Raw genomic sequence first — 23,962 nt, 5'->3', positions numbered from 1 at the left:
TGTGGAAGGACACAACTGGATTCAGCCTATAATTTACACTTTGATGGAGTACATTGATAACAGTTTTTAACATATTAGTATTACTAATTCAGCCTCCTCTCCACAGCCATTTCTGTGACACAAGATTGCACTGTTAGAATGACTGGGTTCACACATTACATGAGAGCTTAAAGAACTGGCATATGGATGAACAGCATGCATGTTGAGGCACCCCTCAAAGTTAACCAAGCAGTGGTGATTCCAATGGCTTGATGCTTTTACCAGTGTCCTCTTACCAGTGTTTTTCATTCCATACAGGGAAAAGGTGCCTTTGGATTAAAGAGTTCTTCTGACCACCGGTAATGGCAAGCTGTCTTCTGTGAAGAAATGGAGAATCCTTAAGGCAAGCAGTGTCTAACAAAGCTTTCTTTTAAAATCAACAGCCCCAAAGAAATGTCAAGATACAGTTTTTAAACCCATAACCTTTATTATTCTGTATAACCAGAAGTTTCATTGCACAATCATTTCACCAACAGTTTGGCACTCTCTAAACTCAGAGGTTGGGTGTAAAGATACCCTGCATGTCACTTGGCAACTAGGACAAGCCACCTGTTGCTTGTGGTTCCTTGCTAGCCTCAGCACTTCCCCTCAGGTTACTGCTAGACGAGCGTATGGGGCTTTACAGGTGGTACGCGGCTTTCACGTAGCACAAAGAGATGCACTATGTTGTTCAAGAGCAGGGATTTTTGAACAGGGTCTTGTGCACTGCCGACCTGGTTTGTGCAGTGAAGGGGATTACCATCCGCTATGGGAAATGGCCTAGCCACCGTTTCTCTTGATTTTACACCTGATGAAAGGCGAAATGTTTTTAGTGTTGTGTTACATGTAGTTTGATCTGTGGTTTTTCTTGTTTGCATGTAAACTGATCACGAATTTTGCCATATTGCCTCATCATTTCCTATGCCAGCAGTTGCCCATGCGGTCTTAATGTCTTACTTGCCCTGAGTCATCACCCCCACACACATGCCCATGTGCGTACTCAACACAACTTTCTCCGTGACATTTGGTGCGTGTGGCATTTCACAGTCTGATGAGGTGAGTGTATGCACCAGCTATGCCTCAGGGCACAGAACGCCTGCCAGAGGGCAGTTTCCATCCGGATGTGCTGTGGCATTAGAAAGGAGCTGGCCCTTAGCTCCTTCTTTTATGCATCACACATATTTCATCTTCTTGTGCCCAAGGCTTCGGAGCATATTTTGCAAAGCATGACTGCTAGGATAAGATGTGGCTCCTAAAAGGTTCGTGGCCCCTAAAAGTAGCACTGGCACTGGCATTGGCACTGGTGGACTTCCTTAGCATGTTTGTGTGTGTGGACAATGTATGCAGGCTCAGCAGCTGTGTGTCTGAGCTCTGTTCAGTCAGCTGGGAAGAAATGAAGCCCAGCCTAGATCTGAGAATGTGAGAACTCCACACAGTAGCAAAATCTAGGCAAGGATTAATTGTAGCCCTCTGCCAAGTGGTGCTGGTTTTGTGATGATGAAAAGTGTAATGTGAGCTGAAAATATACAAGCTTCCTTGTTTGTCAAAAGTTTTATCCTAATTCAGCTTTGGTTTAGTGTTTCTGACTGGAAGTTTTAAGGAGTCTGCCCTTTCATGCAGAAAAACTTGTCACTGCTGGGTGAGTAGGATTTCTTATTCAGTCATTATTTAAAGGAAGAAAAACGTGGGAGGGGGAAACACCTTCAGGCCTGTTAGGCATTTTGGGCAATATTTTTTCTTCTTGGATTTTTACCTGCTTTATTTATTTATTGCACTTTTAAACAGCACAATAACTGAAGTTCCCTGAATGGTGTACATTAAAACATTAAGTACAAATATCAAAACAAAACTAAAACAGCCCACAATAAACCAAAAACAGAAAAGGCAGCAAATAATAAAAGCTCAACTATTTTTATTCCTACTTTCTTGTCTCTGAAAAAGTCTGCATCACTCTTTGACATTATCCTTCTGCTTAACTTAGAGCACTCTGAATGTAAATGTATTATCAAAAGGAACAAAGGGTTTTGCAGTAATTACTGGCTACATTCATTGCTGTGAGGATGACAAATTGTGTTCTTAGTTTGCCTTGAGGGGGCCCACAGAGTAGAGATTCCTTGGCAGGTAGTATGTCTAGCAAGAAGGTTCGAAGCAGGAATTGGTGGTACTGCTATACAGCTCATCATTGAATTCTGCATCGATGGGACAGTGTTAATTGTTATTTTTACTCATTAGTTGGGTTTCATGTGTTTATATTATTGATATTTTGAATGGTATGTACTTGTATTTCAGATCTTTGCATTTATGTTTTTGTTTTTTCTCTGTATTTAAAAAAATTCTGCATTGATGGGTCAAGCTATGCTGTTGTCAGTCTTACGACAGTTCTTAGAGAAGTGTCTCATACTTGGGCAACCAGGGATTTACTCTAGTAGATGCTACTTATTGCTGATTGTAATTAAAAGTGAAAGGTGGTGGAAGTATTAAACTAGACACTGGGCTGATTACCTTCGATTAATTGTTGTTCTGATCCATTTCAGTACTTTAAAGCAGCCTCATCTGTTCTATTAGTATTTAAAGCAAAGGTAAAGCTTCACTTTTCAACAGGGATTCAGAAAGGATTAATTTTAGGGGGAGCAGGAAAACATACATGTATATACAATCTATACCCTACCAGAGTAAATATGTACATACATCAGCTATTTTTAATTCCCACTTGGGAAATAGATCTTTGCTTTTGACATCTGTCACAGGTAACTGTATCAATGGAATAGCTTGCACTTTTGCATGTTCTCAAGGTGATAGAACAAGTGAGGGCATTGTTAAAACATGTAAGTCCAAGCCTCTTGCAGGATCTTGCTACAAACAGGGTAAATGAACTGCCATTCGGAAGCTTACCTTTTGACAGCTGTCCAGTGTAGTCAGATGGGAAAACAAACTTACCTGCAGCCTTTCGTGGGGGGGGGGGGCAATACACTGGGTGGGTGCCTGATGTATTGCTGTCTGTGACATCTGAAACCAGAACTGTGGATTTTTGAGTGAGAGATAATCCATAGTTAGAACCCATGGTTTGCTGTTGGATTCTAAGTCTGAGTAGTTGCCCCCTCAGCAACCCACAACCCTGAGTCTGGATATCACAGACAGAGTGCCCTGGGTTATTTTCTTCCACCTTTGTGTAGCCCGAGTGATCAAGTATGCTTACTCATTCTGCTTCCTTCACAGCAACTCGAGATTCAGTTGTGATGTGTGAACTGAATAATCCAAAAACATACAGAAAAAGAGCTGGCGAGGAGGCTGTTCATGGCTACTAGTCCTGATCTGGTGGCTGTATGCTTCTTCCAAATCGGAGGCATACGCTTTCATATACCAGTGGCCAGGAGGGTGCCGTGTGCGAGTTTCCATAGGCAGCTGATTGCCCCAGGGCGACTAGAATGCCGGACGTCACGGACCCTTCCTTTGATCCCAGAAGGCTCTTCTTATGTTCGTATGCTAATAAGAGCAATGCTCCTTTGATTTCCACTTGCTGGCTTTCTGCTGGCAGAGATACAGCGCCCAAGTGATCCTCACCCCGCACTGCTCTATTTGTAATGAAATGATGGTGCAGTTGGTCTTGTCACAGGACAGTTAAAGGAAGGCGGCATTTTGTTCCCTGACCGTGTCGTTTCTAAGAATAGATATGAACGGATGACTGTTTGGGCTAATGAGATGCACTTGATAGGCATTGGAAATCTGAGTTGTATATGAATAACCACAAATGATCCCACCCCCTGCATTTCACGTATTATGAATGGAGAATCTTAGTATCCCGTAGGAAGTTTTTCTGAGTTGCATTATCCTGAAAGAGTTTCCTGGGTTGAGTTTCAGGAGTTTCCTGTGTGGTGTACAGAGTGCCAGGTTTTCTTATCTACCAGCTATGGAGTCTTGCTCATTTCTTGTCTTCTAAGAGTTCTGTGAGAAGACATATTTTCTAGTGGTTGTGCTGGGTGAGAGAACTGACCAGTTCACAAGTAATCTGACCTGAGACTATGGGTATTGTTTCTGAACCCCTTCTAGAGAGCTTGTATAGTGTGCTTCTGAATGACCCATGAAGTCCTTGCTTTGAATTGCAGCTCTGCCAACCCATCTTAGCAGTATGGGGCTAAAAATATTGACCTGACTGAGGGTTGCTGTAAGTATTTTGAGAACAGTGGGGTGCTTTTAATACCCCAAAGGTTCATTTTGCTTGCTTCACTCTCCAGTGATTGGGTTTTGCCTCCTTATAGGTGAGTAGCAATTTGCATTTGCAGGGAAGAACTTCACAAGTGCACTAATGCCAAAAGAAAGGCAATGGGTCTCAGTCTAGCCAGGTAGTCCCATCCTGGAAATCTTTACCCTAATTCCTGATGCATTGACTGTAACTTGTGTTTGCTCAGAAGCAAGGAAAAAGTGTACTGCATACTTCCCCTTCTTTTTAATCCCTACCTTTCCTTAAGGGGATTTAAGGTGGTCTACATGGACCTCCAGACCCTCAACACAACAACCTTGAGGCAGGGAGGGTTGTATATTTCTGCAAACATGTGTGAATGTGTGAGAGAGAGAGATTGAGAGAGAGAGAGAAACATAAGGTCATCTCCATGCTTCGATGCTGAGCAAAGAGCTAAAGGTTGGTCTTTGAAATATGCTGGATGGGGATTATGGGAGTTGCAGTCTGATATATCTGGAAGCCAGCAGGTTTGGGCTTGCTGCTCCATCTATTACATTAAGAGTTTTCAAAGGTAGTTTTCATTTGTTCTTACTGAGCCTCAACTCAAACCTACTCCATTATTCCTTCCTTTTAGGATCTTCCTTTACAAACCCTCATATGTTTTGCATAAGGAGGCAATGGCGGCCTGCACACATCCTGGCATTTCTGTGAATTTATTCTTTTTCTCTAGTGAGAGGGAAACCAGTTTCCCAGGGACTTTGTGTTATGGAAGAGATTTGGCCTATTGAAAAGAAGCCGCTTTAAAGATAGCTGTTGGCAGTGCAGGTTTGAACTTTAAGATCTCTTGGGGCGAGTCACAAACTGGGCAGGCCAAAAATGTCTCTCTGGGTCATTTCAAGCTCTCAGGGAAACTTGAATATGCTAAATAGAATTGTTTGTGAATGAGCCAATAGACATGGCTAGGCGGACAGGGTATGGGTAATGTGTGTTTTTTCCCACAAGCGGGAGGAGGGGGTGAATGAGCCAGAAGATATAAGCTCAGACAAAGCCAAGCTGTGTCTCTGAATCGTTCACATACACTGGATAAGAGAGAGAGAGAGAGAGAGAGAGAGAGAGAGAGAGAGAGAGAGAGAGAGAGAGAGAGAGAGAGAGAGAGAGACAGAGAGAGAGAAGTGGAGTCATGATTCTAACAATGGAAACGGGTATGGTTTTATTTTCTCAACCTCTGAACAAGAAATGTGTATCTTTTAAATTCTTCTATTTGTTAAAGTGCTGTAGTATCTCTTTATGGGTTTTTATTCAGTGTACACCTTGTCATGGAAACCCTGTTCAGTGGAGCCTAACTTCCTTTAGAGAAAAGCGCACACGAAGTGAAAATACATTCTTCCGTATCAGCTACTTGGATTGGGATCAAGGACACTTGTGACATGTCCTTTCTGATGCTCCCAGAAGCTGGAGGTGTGGTGATCTTGGGAGGAGTTTAGGAATTGGAATGGGCAATCTTTCATTTCAGTCATGGCATTTATCCATTACACAGAATCATCTGTCCTTACTATTGAGAAGTATAAAGGAAAGAAGCCTTTGGCAATAAGCAAAGTTTAACGACATAAAGTGAAGCCTTGTGGCCGTTGCAATGTTGTTGGCTATCTATACTTTTTTTGTGACTAGCTGCACCATCTCTTTATACTTTGTAAATTGTTTAATTTTGGAATCAGTGAAGATGGAAGTTTATATCCCGAATGGTTTATAGTGGTTTGCTGAAGAATTTCAGGTGCATTGTGCAAAGCCGGAATTTGAAGCTTTACATAAGACTGTCTTCTTTGTTATTGTACAAGCTGTTTTGGTAAAATAGACATGAAACATTCCTCTAACAGCAGTTACTTGCACTATAGCTGTAGAGAAATGTGTGTTTTTGTGGCTGTTTTGAAGGTAGTGGGTTCACACTAAACCGGAGTATCAGTTCTAATGTTCCATATTTTGTTTTCTGTACTTGGAAGTATGTCTGAATTGTAAATCCCAATATGTTCACTGCAGCTTACACCCTAGTAAATGAGCATAGAATTGCACTTCTCAGCTCATGTATTAGAGAGCAAGCTCCATCAAGCTCAATAAGACATTTGACTAAACATAGCATTAACAGGTTTAACCTATTCCCCTTTCCCCACCGAAACCTGGGAACTGTAGTCTGTGTGGGCATGTTGATGCGTGGGGAGGTAATGTTCTTTGTCTGTGGCCTCCCAAACCCACGGTTTCCAGTGTTCTTTGATGGTAGCCATCACTGTTAAACTGATAATAAACAGAAGTATCTGTTCAGGAAAGACATGCCTTGCATTAACACCGCTAACTTGTCATGGAAAACAGATGGTTGACTTTAAATACCAGTGTGACTCTTTCTGAACAAGTACAGTGATTAAGGGAATTCCAGCATGCGAACCATGTATGTCAAGTGCAAGAGGAGCGTGACCCTGTCATTTATGTAGAGTTTGGAGTTGCCCATTATTTGCAAGTGGCTCTCTTTCCCTGTGAAAATGCAGGTTAATGGTAAATGCAGCCTGATTTGTAGAGGCTGAGCCTACTTCTGAACAATAAATGGGAAACAAGATTTTTCTATGTTATTATTGATCAATTGTACTTTAAAATCACCTAATAACTGAAGTGTTTTGTGTGGTGTACAATGCTTGTAACATGCTGCTATTCTTTTATTGTATGTAGCATGCAGGTGCAGGATGATTTGTTTGTTTAGACTCATGTGAGTGATGGCTACTGATTTCCTGCTGTTTATCTGCAATTCATATGAATGAATGTGACTGATGCCCAAATGGTTGGCTGCATTTGGTCCATGCCAGTAAGACATGGAGTCAGATGGAGGCCGCACAAACCTAATGGGGGTGAGCAATGTCAGAAAATGCGTCATGTTTGGCATTTGCGCTCTGGAACCATCTAGTGCAGATGAGGCCTGTAGGTACCACCGGCAGGTGCCAGTCAGACAAGAATTCACTATTGCCTGGTGCCTGTGATGAAGACTTTTGCAGCAGTTGTTTAACATCAAGGATGTGTGATCTTGTGAGAGGTACTTGGAGAAAATACCCAGTCTTTCCTGCTGTCCCTGTCCCTTCCTTTAGCTAGCAACACAGCTTCCATCCTTTGTGCACTCAGCAAATGGCCGGCCGATAAGTCAGCAGGCGGGGGCACCATGTCCACTGACCGCACTGTATACACCTGACTTTTGGTAGCAATGTTACGATTTCTTGACTGCCTGTACCTGAGTGCCTTTAGAACCCTGCAGGCATTCTCCTGACTGGAGTCCACCAACCCAACTTTTCTGCCAACAGCATCTTGTGCACAAGAATTGATCTTTGTAAACCAGGAAGTCTTAAATTGGATAGTATCCACTGTGACACTGCCACAAATGTAAGTTAGGTTGCACTAGTATGAACATGTTCTTCTGAAACTCCAGCAGCACGTGCTGGCATGACAGTTTCCCTGCAAAGCCTGTCATGCCAGAAGGCACCACTGGCTGTGCACTAGAGGTTGTTTACGCTGATGCAACCTCATTTGCATAATGGATAGTGTCAGCAAAGATGCCGCCCATGGAATGGAGAACGATCTCCAGAATCTCCGTTCCTGAACTTCAGCTTCTTGAGATGACTGAAGATGTTAATGCTTTGTACTGCCAAAGGGAGATCTGAAAAAAAGCTATGAAAACCTGAGACCCAAAATGACGTGCGTGTGAAGATTTTCCCCATGTAGAACCTCTCCCGCTGCCTCATGTGGCTGACCTCTGCGAAGCTCTGGCATGCCTCAGTCATGTGAAACAGCTTCTTTCTTATAACTTCTTTACTTCCAGCTCAGTTGGTCATATTTGTTGAAGTAAAGAACAGATTTTGTACAGACCAAGATTTCCTTAAAATCTGAAGTTTTGCTTTACAAAATTTATATGTGGTTGCTCTTTTACAATGCTGTTTATATTTTTAATAAGCTACATTGTACTGCCTTCATAAGGAGCCAACAGCAATCAGCCAGGGGCTTCCATTCCAACAGGAACTCTAAATTATGTTGCTGAGTTTTACTGGAACAAACGTATTTGTCCAATACGTCGAGGAAGCGTTTTATTTTAACCATGACTGCATCACGGCTTTTTATAGCTTTCTCAGTAAATGTATTCCACCTCCTTTAACTACACATAGTAATTAACAGTGCCTAGTGCTTAATTTTTACAACTGTACCTCAGAGTGTGATCATTTGTTTTCCCTGCCACAGTTTATTTGTAGAGTGTAAAGTGGCAAGGACAGCTTGTGGAGGGGTTTATGCAACAGTATTCACCTGTTTATTTACTAAAATAACATAGACTATACAGTGCCACTTTTCCAGAACTATCTTCTTCTGTCCTTTTACCCCCCACCCCATATGACTAAGTGGTTTTTCTTTCCTATATTGTCTTCTGCATACCCTTTTCTTTGCTTGGAAAGTTCAGAAAATTCAAAGAGTAGGACTGAAAATTTTGACAGTGAAACAGGATTTGAAGGAGCTACGGGATGGGCCTGTTGTAACAGCTGAGCTGATCCTTCTGCATTTCAAGAGCTATTTATGGTAGATTAGCTGGTATCAAAGCTCCACTGTTCAGCCCATAAAAGGTTGGTCCTGTGTGAAGTTACCACACTGCATTTGGCTTAGTCCTCTAAGGTTGGGAAGCCTATGGTTGTCTGTGAAAGAATTCCAATGATGGATGGACATGCTGAACTGAGGAATTGTTCTATTGAAGATTTCAGGTGTCAGAGGACAATAAAAATGAGTTTTTTGCCAGTAATGTTTTGGTCCAGTCTTTCAGTCCTTGGAATATAGCTTTTGTACACACACTCTGCTTGGTGTGCACACTCGCTGTTGGAAAGCACCGTTCTAAATTCATCCGGCTCTGAATCATCTTGGCCACAGTTGTACTTGTGAAGCCTGCGTGCTAGTAACTTATGTGATGTGTCACTCCTGTTTTCTTAGCATGTGAATGTTTGTTTTGGAGATAAATTTTAGCTGAAGCAAGGAGCCTCTTCTGAAGTTCAACTTCAACTGTTGGATAGAAGCATTAGGACAGATTTTTTTTTTATTGTGCAAAAACTGTTCCTTTATTTTTCCTGCATTGAAATATCAGGCAAGGATTAAAGCACGCATGCAGAAGGTTTTGAAGTAAGTAACAGCTCTATTACTAGAATGGTTGGCTGCAAAACTTTTCAAAGACAGTTGTTTGAGAATGTTTGAAACTTTGTCAGGTTGGAATGTGACCGAGTCTCCCCCCCTCTCCCCAAGCCTGTGCATGTTAGGCATTCGAGCCATTTTGCATCTTTTTTCTGCCTATGGAGTGAGTTAATTTTGCTGTGGATGAAAAGTTTGCCACTTAATGCCTTCTTGTGTGACCTGTGTGACAATTAAACGCAAATATTTGGGCCTGTACTACACTTGTGATGTACCATGGCACAAATGCTATAGAAAATGTTTTCTGCATGAGGGAAGAGTTATATGATCTTTACTGAATGATGTAAAAGTGATTTTTGAACTGCAAGTAAAATCTTCTCCGGCTGTTGTCCGCTAGGCTAATGTTAGGCCAGCTCTCATATTCTGGCTGTACTTCACTTTTTGGGGTAGGGGCAAAGGAGGTGAGCCCTGAATTGATAACCAGGTGTATTGGAACTAGGAGATGGGGGAGTTAATAACTTTGGAAAATAAAATTCAGGTGGGAAAAATATACCATAGCCTAGCTACAGCTCTCAACGAGCTAGACTTAGCACCTTTTTAGGTGGGCAGGGAGGAAGAGAGGGGAAAGGATCATTAATATATATCCACTTAAATGTTCTATGTTAGTCACATTTGCTTTTTGTAGTAACTGAGAGCCAGCTGTAACCAGCAAGCCCTGAGTTCGAATTTCATCCCAACTACAAGCTCCCTGGATTACCTTAAGCACACTATTATCACAGCCTTAGCAACATTCAGCCACCTTGCAATATGATGGCAATACTGGCCTCCTTTACAGGGCTGTTGTACAGATGTGTGAAGCACTTCTGACATTTTAGATATACCAAATGAATATAAACCAAATAAATACTAAATATTATTCAATGAATGCAAGCTGCTGTTATCACAAACTGATACCAGTTGTAGTCTGGATTAGAAATGGAAATACTCAGGTCTTTAAAAAAAGACTGGTCGAGATGATAATCTCTTTGTAAGGAAGAAAATAGCATTCCAGAGAAGAAACAATATTGTGAACACAAGAAAACTTGAAGCAAAGAAGATACAGGAATTGGGCTGTTTCTCATAGTGAAACTATCTTTAAGCTCTATTCTTGATATGCATTGATCGAGCCTTAATATTCACAAATAAAATCAGGTTTGCTCATATTAAACAATCCACACATGCTTATCCAGGAGGGAATGTTATAGGTGAAGGCAAGAATGTCCTTGTCAATGAGCCGCCTTTAGCATGTGTGCCTAGCAGCATGGAAAACAAGGTAACCTTGCTGGAGCATGAATAAGGTATCCTGGGTGGAGAGAACCCACAGTAAGCCATCCTTTTCTTAGGACTGATGAACATGTGATGAAAAAATGACAAGTGCTTGATTTCTCCAGAAGCCTTTGTCAGCCTAGGTTGTATAAGACAAAGGTGATACAGGAAGAAAAAACCCCAAGAAATAAAGAACGGAAATGTCCAAAGTTGGTCAGATCTTGTGGGCACTATGTCTGCAGTGTAGACTCACATTCCAAAGAGATAGTGCAGGCGGAGTAGTGAATCACTGGTGGGTATTGCAGGTACCAGATAAAATCTCACGGCCGAGCAAGAAAGCAATGATTGACCCCAATTTCTAGAAAAACAAAGGCTGTCAGTAGCCGGGACCTGTCTCTTGCCCTGACCGATCCACATGCCCCAGCAGAATGGGAAGCACATCAGTGGTGCTGATCCCAAACTGGAGCTAACAAGTCCAGTCACGTGAGTTTTTCCAGGAGGGTTACCAGCCGCCCTATGGAGAGCTTATCTCTTCCTGCGCTATTGGAGCTGCCTGCTTGGCAGGGGTGGTTCACACCTTTACTTTTGCCCTCAGTGGATGCCAGGCTGCCTCTGGTGTATTGCAAAGGACATCACAACTTTGACTAAAACTGGCAGTTCCTGTTGTCGTGGCTGCACCATTTGCATTCCCTAGTCCAAGAATGTCCACATGTCTTGGTTTAAAAGAGACTACGGATTCATGTCCTCTTACTTGCATTGTGATTCTATGGTTAACTAGTTTCACTACTGCTACCAATTAATTAATCAATCAATTTCATTCCATTTTTAAGCCGCTACATAACCCAAGTGTTCTACAGGTGGCTCACAAATGCTGAAAGCAGCATATAAATACTATAAATGTGTGCTTTTTAACCTCCTTCCTTCCTTCCTTTCTTCCTGTCTCTTCCTGTCCTGTTTTACAAGCTAAAGTACTGTTTCTGTTCAAATTTATTTTATTTAAAGGAAACCTCATAATTGTCTCCTAAATGTCCTGGATCAGAGCCATTCTTAAAACCTTCAGGAATGATATCTCTGGCCTATGAGATACATTCCAACTGCATACATGATACACAACTTGTAACTTGTGCAGTTCATTTCCCCAAACTTGTGCCTCCAGATGGTTTGGACCACAACTCCTGAACAATGTCCGTGCCAGCTGGGGCTGATGGGAGTCCAGAACATTTGGAGCCTATCAGGTTGGAGAAGGCTGCTGGACGGCCCTGTTGTCTTCGGTTTTCCCAGGTATATTGTACTCTTGTGTAAGTCACAGACACCACGAATGTAACAAAACCAAAAAGAAACATTGTACAATTTAAAGCATTTCCAGGACTAAACAGTGGTTGGATGTTTTTAAATAGTGCCAAGTAATAATCAAAAACCCTTCTCCAATGTCACATTTCTTCAAAGCAACTTTGGAAACAGCACTTATTCAATCTACAAAGGAAAAATAAAAGCAGTTTGTCAAGCACAAATATTCCTCCTCACGAACAGCACTGGCTCGTTTCTGTGAGTTTAACAGAAACTCTCTGCATGTAACAGAGAGACTTGCTCTTGACAGGAATATTCTCATTAACACGCAAAGGAGTTGCAGTGTGTTATACTAATTAAAAAGAACCTCTAACAATTAATAGGCCGCTGCTGAATCCGCAGTCCAGGTAATAGATGGAGGGCACCAGCTAATTCTGCCCCAATTCATTGTGGACCAGTATATGAACAGCACATCAGGCAGGCATTTGGAAGCAGAAAAAAGCAGCAGTGCGATTAGCTATTACTCCAGACTTCTGCAGCTGTCAGATGTGTTGGACATCAGTTGCCCTTGGCATGACTGCAGTTGCAGTCATGCATTTCGCGGGGGCACCAGATTTGGGAAAGAGAGCCAGCATTGCATGGCTTTGTTACATATCGCTAAGGCAATGGCCTGAGATTTTTTTTTCTAATCCAGACAGTGCCCCTCTGACAGTAATAAAATAAAAATAAAATTCCAATGCTAAACTCAAATCAACCTGCTACTGTCTTTGTTGGCAATCCAGACTTTGCCACTTATTTATTTATTTTTATTTATTTATTTTTCAATTTATATCCTGCCTTTTTCCTACAAAGGGCTCGAGGCAGCTTACACCATTCTCCTCCTCCGTTTTATCCCCACAACAACAACCCTGTGAGGTAGGTTGGGCTGAGAGTCTGTGACAGGCCCAAAGTCACCCAGTTGGCTCTATGGCTGAGCGGGGACTAGAACCCAGATCGCCTGAGTCCCAGTCCCATGCTCTTAACCACTACACCACACTGGCTCAGCCACACTTCACTTTTCCTGATCATAGGATGGCCTTACATGGTCCCTGCAGCTGATCGGTGTTAGCATGGGATGCACTGGGCCCTTCCACATGAATTAGGGTGACTTCTCAGGAATATGTCAGAGTGTCAGGCTAAGCAGCCTTTCACATTAGATGGTAAGACCTTGCTGTGGGGAATGGCTGTTGTAGCGAGGTGGTAGAGAATGCAGTCCGTAAACTGTATCTGAAACAGATGCATGGCTACTCAAGACTCATTCTACCCTGGAAATAAACTTTATGGTGAATAACAGCTATGCATGTTGCAGCTGTACCAATATCCATGAAGTCGATAGGGTCCTAAAGCATGTTTTTCCTAATCTATGAATATTATGCATTCCAGTGTAGCTGACTGGATTTATCATCCCTGAAGAACTAAGGAATGTCATCTCTTACATCTGCTGAAGTGTATAAGCTTGTTTCTCTCACTGATTGAATTTATATATGCAAAGTACTTGTGGTTGGTATTAATTATAATTATTGATGAGATACAGCTTTGAGAATGTACCAGTGTAGTAGGATCTCTGGCTGCTCAACTTCCAGAAGTATTGCTGGTGATGAAGAAAACTTATCTTAAGTTTCTGCATTTCTTCCCTGGGAGAGTCCACCCTCTTGTCAGACTGAAGGGCATAGTTTCTTCCTCTTGTCAGGCATAGTAGGTAAGCATGCGGTTTTTTTTTTTTTAATTAAACCATTAAAAAAAATGAAATAATTGCATGTCTGCATTTGTAAGTTTCTGAAGAAAGTTCAAGGTTTTGTTTTCACCTGTAACTTGAATGAGGAGAACATTTTCCTGCTGAAATTTGGCATAAACAGAACAAATATATGGCAATGTTGAAGGTCTACAATACAAGCATCCATACAAAAATTAATCGTGAAAATAAGAGAAATATAAATTGAATCTTTACTAAGGAGCAGAATAAATATTAGCAGGGTTCACATTCAAATAGGAATGCTGCATTTGATATGCTAAATAATGATGCAGCTTGAAACTGAAATTGGGACAATGTATTTAGAGTTCAAACATGGCACACTGCATTGGCCGCACTCTAAACAATGAGTCACAGCAACAAACCTCAGGTTCCACCAGAGACTGGGAGGCCATATGACTTAGAGGCTGTTCCATATACTGACCTAAGTGACAGTCAGCAGCTTTTGTGCTAGAAACAACCCTTTCCAGATCTGGGCACATTCCAGATGCTTCGGACTACAATTCCCATCAACTGCTGCCACCATTGTCCCTGTTTGGGTTGATGGGAATTGTGCAGAGCATCCAGAGGGCGCCAGGTTGGGTCAACTGCTATACATATCGTGCTCCATCAGTTGCAAATGAGATTTGGCAGATTCACAACCGTTTCAGCATGCTTTCTCAGGTTTGGCAACAATGAAAAGTTGATGGGAGTGTGACCTGTACCAGGCTGCATTTATAGATCACAGCTTGCTTTCTTGCATAGTGTGAGACTTTAACATGCTTTTAAGTTTGCGTAATGTTTACTATATTAGGGAGTGATCCTATGATGTCTGCTATGAGCAGGCACAAAATAACACCATGCAAATAATACCATGCATGCTGTTGGCTGTGCTGCTGTTTGCGAAGGTAGAGCAGTTAGCGAATTAATGCTGCTTTCTGGCAACAGAAACAATGTGGTTGCGTCATGAATCATTCAGTTCCGATCTTTTGATTACAGAAGGAAACTTGAAAGTATTTGTGGTGTTACTAAGATGAGTCGTGGTATTAAGCTTCACTGAATAGTGTGTCACCGGCTTGATATAGATGCTTCAAGTGTGCCAATTTCTGGCAGGCCTTGAGCACAAGATAAAATAGCCTGTATATGCAGCAACAATTGACTGAAGAGCTTAGATCACAAATGCAAACTATTGAAATTGCCTGCGGCTCAGTGCTCTTCCAGGGGAGAGTGGAGAATGCTGTTGTTGATTTAACCCAGAAAACATGGAAGAGAGTGAAGGAGGAGTAGATAAGCAGACCACTTTGGATGGGGGTGGGGAAAAAGCCACTAGGCCTATTAACATGTTAAGCATCCAGCGGGGCATGTAGAGGCATCTTATGCAGGATTCACATTTCAGTTACTGGGGTTAAATCTGTGCAAGTGAACTGGATGGAAGCACCAGGTGCAGTCTAGATTCAGACTGGTGATGTTAACTTGAAATTGTAATGGGGGGAGAGAGAGAGAGCTCAGAGGTTGAAAATGAAAGAAATAAAAGCTGACAATTACTGGAAAAGCTGGAATTGTCTCCGCTTCAGAATCCTATGGACAATATAAGAAGTAGGGCATGACTTGAACCTTGGCTTGTATAAATTCACACATGGCTTGTGCAGTTTCCAGTCTTTAGTCCCATTTGGGAAGAGGCGTTATGGAAATCAGGAGCATTATACTTGTGGACTTGGTTCTTGGGTCACATGGATAGCCTGTGTGCAGCAATAGTGAGTGTGTGAAATCCAGTAGAAGGCTACAACATCTGTCTGGGCACATTCTGTAGATAAGGGATGCTTTTGTTGTGAGAATGACACTGTTTGCCTTACTGAAGCAGCTTGGCTGCCCTGTCTCTCAGGAAGCTGGGCGTAGAGCCTTTGTGCACCCTGACAGGCTCTGAAACGGGGGAGAGAAAATCCATGGCAAGAGGCACTGTCTTTTGTTCTCCGGTCTGGGAGAGGCATTGATGTGTTACTAGCCCAGGCAACTTTGAAGGCCCACAGAGCATCCCCAGCATATTCAGGGAACTAATATCGCCACAAAGAGGCAGACGATGAACCTTCTTTTTCCTGTTTGTATTCTGCATTCCTAGCTCATCATTGTCGAGAAAAAAACTGTATATGCCTTGGCATAGATGGTTTCATTTCTTCCTGTGTATCCTTGAATCAAAAGTGAGGTGCCTTGGCTGGATCAGATCCCTAGGGATTAGTAGTAGCTGATCTTTCTTCTAAGATACGTAATGGAGCCTCATTGGTCGTATTTGCATTGTTTTTGCCTGAAATACCTTAGGCCCAATGGGTAGAAGCCAAAGGCATGTGTGATTGAGCTCATCCCACTGTAACACCTCAGCCTGATTATGTTAAACAGAGGGATGGGGGGTCCTGCAGAACATGATCTCTGATGAACCCCAGAATTGGGCAGAGGCACCTCCGCTGAGTGTATCCATTCTACTGGCAGAAGGCAGCCCCTGGATCAAAGCCCTGTTGGTATAGTTTGCCTCTGCAGATTGGAAATGCAGCATCTTTTACATGCAATTTGCAAAATGGGAAGAAGTGACCCAATGTGTTTTCTCTTGCTTATTAATAAACCATTTCCCAGTTCGGGTGGATGCATTCTTTATTTCCAGGTATGATAGTGTTATGCTTCTGTCAAGGAAAAGGGGAACATTTTCCAGATTCAATACACATAGGAAGGACAAATTATCCATCTATAAATGTTTAGAATTTTGTGTTTGTGTTCTCTTCAGCAGAAGTATGTCAGATTTATTCCCCCACTGGCTTGGTTTGTATGTGCTTTTTCCTCAGAAAGGCAAAGCTAAAATCCAGTCTGTTTTGAGAGTACATTTCATTTCCTTCATTTAATTTATGTTATTAAGAAGCACTTTCCTTTTGGGAATGGTAGAGCAGGGTTACTATAATTGTCACCCATCAAGCTGAGCATGGCCCTCCACACCTGTATGCCAGCTTGCCAGTAAATCTGCTTCCATCATGAGCCTGGACATACAAAAGAAAAGGTTTATTGAGCATTGGAGCGGCATTCAGTTTGGCACTTCACCTTTCTCTGTGAAATATTATTGTGATGGCCTTTATTCTAAAAAAGACAAATCTGTATCTGTAACCTTGATAAAAGTTTGGAGCATGAATCATCTCCTGCTTTAAACAATGGATTTAGAATTCACTGCTAGAGAGGAATGGAAGATGTCTTGTGCTAGAGATTCAAATGAGGGCAAAACTGAAAGCTGCCTGATTTTAGATAACGCGTTTCACATGTGGTATAAATTACCTTTGGAAGCAAAGTGAGACTATCACTGGTTCGGAAAGCATCTGAGCAACTGGCTGTCTCTTTTTCTTCTACCAGGGTTCGTAATTTAAGAAGTGTTATAACACGGATGAAATGTTTCTGTAACCTAGCAGTTTAAAAGGATGGAAGGAAAGAAGGAAGGAAAAAAGAAGAAAAGTGTATTTGTGGTTTGGAGGAGACAACCCCACAAAATCAAAAGTTTCTTTAGACTGAGTTCCACCCAAAGGTTGTATTCAGTTCTAACATTACAAGTGGTTAAAAGCTGTGTGCGCAGGAGGGCAAGACATGGATACCAAGATTTCAATTTTCCTTCTGATTAATTTGGCAAATATAACATCTATTGCACATCAAGATAACTGCTACTTGCTGCTATCCAGCTGAAATCCAGCTGGTAGAATGCAGCTGAAATTTGTTGGCAGCAGCTGAGTAATACCCCTGGATGATTAGGGCTCAAAGCAGACTTTTCTGTATCTGCTGGTGATGAGGCAGAGCCAGAAACCAAAGGTAAACATTGTTTACTTCAGAGATATGAACTTGTTTTATACTGCACTGCGATCTGGATCTGGAAGCTCACATGGAGAAACCCAGCCAGACGAAAATGTTGGCCTGAATGGCACCTGGTTGAATAGACATCTGATGTTGCTCTTTATACATGCAAGCTGTGGAGTTAATGTGAAACTCTCCCCAGGTATATCTGTGGTTGAAATGAAATAAGCCTTGCTTGGCTTGGCTTTGAAAAGGACCAGAAGGGCTGGTAGCTGAGAGAATAAAGCTGCCAGTTGCCTTCTCTTTTGCTTAATTTTGATTGCAGAATGCTGAAGCGGCATGATTGCAATGAATAGGGAGACCAAAGAGGCTGCAGCCTCTTGCTCCCAAGGTCTTCAGGGGGCAAGTTGTAATTTTGCTCCCTGCCATGCATTTTTAAGTTGTAGCCTCTTTCCATCTCCATATTAATTTCAGTGGTGACATCACATACATCACACAATCGTGGGAGAGTTCTAAAAAATGAAGATGACATTTAGCCTTGTCTTTCTGTTTGCTCCCCTGTTCACATCAGCCTGATAAGAAGTTGTCTTCTAGGAAGTTAGATCAATGGCCCATCTATCCCATTGTTGTTGACTCTGACTGGCAGGGGCCCTCTAGTGCTTCTGTTTGGAGATACAAGAGATTGAATCTGGGACCTTCTGCATCCAAGGCACCAGGTGCTCTGTCACTGAATGGCAGCCTGGATGGCCCTGCTCTTTCTCTTTGACAGGTGATTGCTCTTCAGTTTGATTGCTCAGCCCTTGAGGAGATCACAGAAACTCCTCCACTGTCAAGGAGAGGCTTAGAAATTCTCTCTGACTGAGGATCTCTGAGTGTTCCTTGTGTGTCTATGTGGGGAATTACCATCCTCTGTTCTTGCACTCCAGTCCTGAAATAATGTCAGAACTGTTTTTGTTGTTATATTTCCCTCACAGCCTCTGAATAACTGCTGATAATGGTGTGTGTGAGTAATTTAGAAACAGCTTTAAGATTCGCTAGGGAGACTTGTTGGGGAGAAAATAAATGTGCTTCTGGGAGATTTTCTGAAATAAAGATGAGCAAATCTGTCAGTTTTGGGTTGTCTCATTGCAAAATTTGAGGGGGAAGTTTGTTTGAAAGTCCATATTCATTTTTGTGCATTTTTCCTAATGAGTGCAGTTCTGTGTATAATTCTGTGTAACATACACAGATTTTATAACAATTTTTCTTGACATATACATTTCTAATATTTAAACTTTTATGCAGTTTTCCCTAATATACAGTTTTGTATGCATTTCTATTTGAGAAGTCAGTTGCAAAATTTTGGCTAACACAGTTCCCATTCACATACTAGTCTAAAAGCGCACAATTAGGTAGCGTGACATTAAATTGCGAATCAAATGAATTTCTCTCCCATTTCTAGTTTTAATAGTATCCATTTCTGTCCTGACCACTGCTCTTCCTTTTTTCATAACTTGACATTCACACTGAGCAAGCCAAATCTAAATATCCGCAGATCTGGCCATCGTGTCAGCACAGGGACTCTTTTACTCGGCTTGCTTTTTTACAGCCTCAGAAAAATGCATTTTACGGGGGGGGGGGGGAGATTTTAGGCAGTGGCATTTATTTTAAAAGTAAAACATAAATTTGGTGGGAAAAATAGGCTGACAAGAGAACAATGGAGGCAGCAGCAGAACATGGCCATGCCGCTAATGCCGACTGAAGTTGTCCCGCAATTGCACCTTTGCAGGTGGCCAGGTGCCTTTTATAAAAACAGGTTGCTCTTATTTTGTTGCTAAGTAAAGGCATAGCTAAAAAGAATTTCATTAAAATGTCTCAGTAGTCAGGCCTTGAATGGACAATGAATCTTCTTGATTGTGGGCTGAATCAAGGTGACTTTCTGGCTATAAACTCCTGTGTTGTAGTTGCAGTTGTAGTAAATTACAAAACCTAGGAAACTTAAATAGTTCATAAAACAAAACCCTCTAGCTATGAAAAGTACGGTTGCAGTGCCGGCCTGTAATCTTTGACATGCCCTGCAATAGAGACATTCTTTGCCAAGGAATTTTAAGTGCTGAAGAGCATGGAGGAGGTCCTCTCGTGATAAGAAAGGGTTGGCTGCAAATGCAATCTAGTCTACATGGTGCCTTTTGTACAGGCCAGAGCAGGTCACATCCCTTTGCAGAGCTGCAGGTCTGAGAAAGCTTCCCCAAGATGCCGCTTGCAATGTCCAGAATGGTACTTGAGCACAGCTTGCTTGTAGGAAAAAAATTTCCCATTTCTCGGGGCCACTTTTCACACAACAGTATTCTTGAATTTGAAGAAAGAATGTTTCTTCAATGGCAGTATACTTTTAGAAGTAAGTCACCCCAACTTTACTGGCGCTCTTAGAAGTAAATATGCATAAGATACTAGCCTTATTACTCAGACAGGAAGCACGATGCACAGCTCACACGAGATTCCCAGTCTGATACCCTCCAGATGTAGTGGCCTGTAATACATGGCTGTCTAGGCTTTGCTGGAAATGTACCAGGTTGGCAGTGCTGTACAGAACATGCGTGCACTCCCGTATCTTGCTTGCTTCTGTTCTGTGGGGATGGATGCCATAGGTTCGGCTCTGACAAGTGTTGTACTTTCCCAACTCTGCGGGGCATAGCTAGTGCAAGTAAATCTTTGGCTGAAATTGGGAGCCTGCATATGTTTTACATTTGTTTTATAGGAGAAACAGAAATGAACGTGTGGTTTGGCTGGGCGATGGTTGGGGCTCAGAGGATAGCAGGACCAGGCAGTGATGTAAGGGCCAGTGGAGAACCCTGCTTGCAGCGTGCTGAACTTCCCAGCACCAGCATTTCAAGTATGCTAACACTGCCTCTGCCATGCCTGTGTAATCCTGACGGTGATGCATGGAGAGATGGTCCCTGGCGACAGGACTGCAATGCTGGTGGGAGTCTGGATTTTGAGAGAAGCTTGCTTAGAGTCCCCCAAACCCTGGCAAAATGTTTTAGTTCTTGTATTAAGGGGCTAGTACTCAAACTTTCCAAACTGCCCACTTTCCTATCTATTGTTGTGTACACATTGCCAAGGACAGCAGAGGATGTTAGTTTGCATAAAATGTGCATGTACTTGTCTATACATTTACATACCAAATTGGAGAGAATTTCTGTATGTTAAATAGAAATACCATGTATCTTACCTCGGAGGGCAAGGATGGCAAGGTTACCTTTGTGTCAGTTGTAGGTGGGCAACTTCCAGGGCCCCTCCTCACCCTTGTTATGGTACTTTATCTTTACACCAGACCTAGACCTGAGAGCCCTCCAAATGGAAGATGTTTTTATATAGGGGCTGTCCCCTGACAGCCCTTCAGATGGAGGCCCATCCTTGGGAAAGTAGGACATCTGCCCATGCTGACTTTCTGCTTGCACTATGAAGTGGTACAGATCCAGCCACCCATATGTTGGAAGGGGCAGGGTGGTCAGGGCATTTCAAAGCTTTTTCACTGGTTGCCAGTGTGTTTTCAGGCCCAATTCACAGTACGGATATTGACCTTTAAGGCCCAAATGATTTGGAGCCTGATTATCTGATGAGTTCACTTTGATCTATGCTTTAGGATAGTTTTGGAGGCCATTTGTGAGATCAATAAACTTGGCAGGCCTGAGGGATGGGGCATTTTTGGCGGTGGACCCAAAATTCTAGAACTCTTCCCAGGTGAAATGCATATGGCTCCATCAACACAGGACTTCACACAGTGTTATTCCAAGTTGGTGACATTTAAAAGTGCCATGGTATTGCTTGCTGATGTGGTACTGAAAACGTTTTCAGTTATCTTTAGTGGTAATAACAGTATGATCCTGCTCTGTTATATTTTGCTGATTTAACTGTGTATTTTGTCCAGCTTTAAAAGTTTGCTTTTTGCTAAATTTTGAAGCTCATGATGTATATTCTATATACTATTTTATGTCCACAGAAGCTTCCTAAAGGTAAATCTAAATCAATTTACCTTTTTAGAAACTTTATCAATTTAGAAGCTTCCTAAAGGTAAATCTAAATCAATTTACCTTTTCACCTGCTTGGTGTGAGAACTAGGCCGTGTTCTTTGTAATCAGAACTACAAAGCTTTGTGTGTGTGTGTGTTTGTTCATGTCCAGTGTGTTACAGGTCTCTCTTAAAAGATTACCAAATGCAGTTAGACTTCCTTTCCATGTGCCTGTACTAGAATGGCTGCCAATGCCTTCATGCCTCTTTTCATGCTCATCTGGTATTTATGTAAACATGCTGGAATTAGAACCACATAGTTGGAAGATTTCTTTTACATAAATGTGCACCAGCTGTGGAGGCAGTGGCATCATCAGGCCAGTACAATTCCATGTTAAAGCACCACTTAAAACCCATTTTTTCATAATTTAGTAACAAGGCCAAGTTTTATCCTGAGGTCTCAAAGACCTGCAGCCAGCTCATGTTGACTAGGAGTCAGCAGATGCTTTGGGCGACAGTTCCTGTATTCCCTGTTCATGCTTGCTGGGGCTCATGGGATTTGTTTTTAAGGACACCAGGTTTCCTTGACCTATTATAGACAGTATTGAGCTAAGTGGACCAAAGTAATAAGGTAAGGAAATGTATGCAGCTGTAATCAGAATGCACTATTATTATTGATTTTATTAATGGTTTGGAGAAAGGGAAATATTTGCCCTTTCTGTTTAATAAAAAAAGGCAGTGCAAAAATTAGCTTTCAGCTGAAATTTTCTGATACATAAAAAGACACAGCCTCCACTTCTTTCTTAAAAGATCACCAGATGATGTCCAGGCATAACCAATAGTAATAAACATTGAAAGAGCTCAGAAAGCAGGGGATTTAAAACTATAAACTATGACTAAATTTCAGATGGGTAAGTATACATTGCAATTCCCTAGAGTTTAAAAAGCCACTTGGGGGTTTGACAAAGAGCTTTCCAAAGAGGTTTGCTGCTAGGGAAAAGAGCAATGTTTTCCCCACAACTACCCATTAAAAAAGTGCTTGTGTCAAAGTGCCAAACCACTTTTTGAATTTGGGGGATTGAGGAAAAATCTTGAGGGCTTCCAGGCAGGAACACTTGAGAGAAGCACTGTTGCAGAGGAGCCGTTTCCCCTCTGGGTTTCGACTTATGAATGAGATCATAGCATATTTAAATACAGGAACACATCATAAGGTAAACAAGCACAGTCTTTGCTTATATGGGAAAATGGCTATATAAGAGAAGTAATGGAACTTCAGACTTGTAAGAAGCTGATTTCCTTAAATTTGGTTGGTGTGCTCTAATTGAATAATTAAGTGTCTGGAATAACACACAGAGAGAGGGGAGGGGGGAGGGAGGAGTATGGGGTGTGTGGAGCATGGAATATGTTTACGACTCCCCCACCCCCAGTCCAGTGCAGTTAGACGTGAGGACTTTGGGACTTTCATGACTCAGTCAATGTTCCATTTCTAATGCTAGAACTATGAGGGTTGTAGGCTGTTAAGGCAGCCATATGCTATAGGAAAGTCTTGGCATGTCACCTAGTTGAGCGTCCCATAGAGGAGTTTATTATTACATTCCTCCTGATAAGTTACAACTAATTGAATAGGTTTTGGCAGGAAAACCAAACCCAAAAGGGATTATTCACATACATGGTAAATCACTTAAATGTGGTTTTATTGTTCAAAGATGAGAATGAAATTGAAGCATCTGTCCAGTAAAATTATTTGGGTGAGATCATTTCTCTTCAGTGAGCCACTCCAGGTTCTCTTCTGTATTCTGGCTGCTTCACACACAATTGCTTTTCTACACTGAATTGATACCATCCTGGTAACATTTGTTATGTGCAAATCACCGCTTATTTTTCACTTTGCTCTTACTGTTTTGACAGTACAATCCTGTATAGATTTATTCAGAAGAAAGACCTGGTAAAAACCATCTCACTATGGTTTATTTGCAGGAAAATATGTATAAGATTGCAGCCACTCAAAGAAAGACAGAAAGACAGACAGACAGAAAGACAGAAACGGTGAAGAAAAAGTAGGGTTGCTGCTCTTTTCATTTTAACTAAGTTTTGTTTGAAGGAAAGGATCTATTTATATTAAAACTTTGGAGAGCAGTCCTAATTGCTTTTCATAGTCACATAATTGTTGGTTTTTCATAATCACATCTAAGGATGGATGAGTGCCAGGTCTCATGTAGGCAGAATCCCAGAACAGAAACATAGCTGCAATAAAGGAATTCTGGTGGCAAGACTGCAAGTTCATTTCATTTTTACTCTCTGATTCTTCCATAGAATTCAAGCATTCTATATTCCCAGGCAGTCTCTAATTCATGCACCCATCAAGCTGAGTACAAAAGCATGCAGCCCTTTCATACTGTGGTTTAATAGACCAAAGTTTCTAG

At 41.8% G+C, this 23,962-nt stretch overlaps 1 protein-coding gene across 13 annotated transcripts in view; it reads left to right on the top strand.

Annotated features, from left to right (window-relative positions):
- Positions 1-5,315: 5,315 nt before the first annotated feature.
- The window catches only part of SVIL (supervillin), a 113,086-nt gene continuing 94,439 nt past the window's right edge, over positions 5,316-23,962 (top strand). For 4 of the 13 annotated variants that reach the window (XM_044424842.1, XM_044424846.1, XM_044424845.1 and 1 more), the window contains exons 1-2: positions 5,487-11,965; positions 13,652-13,709. In XM_044424842.1, the coding sequence (XP_044280777.1) occupies positions 11,867-11,965; positions 13,652-13,709 (157 nt within the window). In that variant the 5' untranslated portion in view covers positions 5,487-11,866. Of the gene's footprint in view, positions 5,398-5,482; positions 11,966-13,651; positions 13,710-23,962 lie in introns of those variants that run through there. The other 9 variants (XM_044424849.1, XM_044424848.1, XM_044424839.1 and 6 more) reach the window with 6 other exon arrangements.

Source organism: Varanus komodoensis, unplaced genomic scaffold (assembly GCF_004798865.1).
Source record: "Varanus komodoensis strain SLA01 unplaced genomic scaffold, ASM479886v1 scaffold15, whole genome shotgun sequence".
In the NCBI taxonomy this organism is placed as follows: domain Eukaryota; kingdom Metazoa; phylum Chordata; class Lepidosauria; order Squamata; family Varanidae; genus Varanus; species Varanus komodoensis.
Note: the sequence above shows the minus strand (reverse complement) of the source record. Positions and strands in the feature narration are given on the sequence as shown.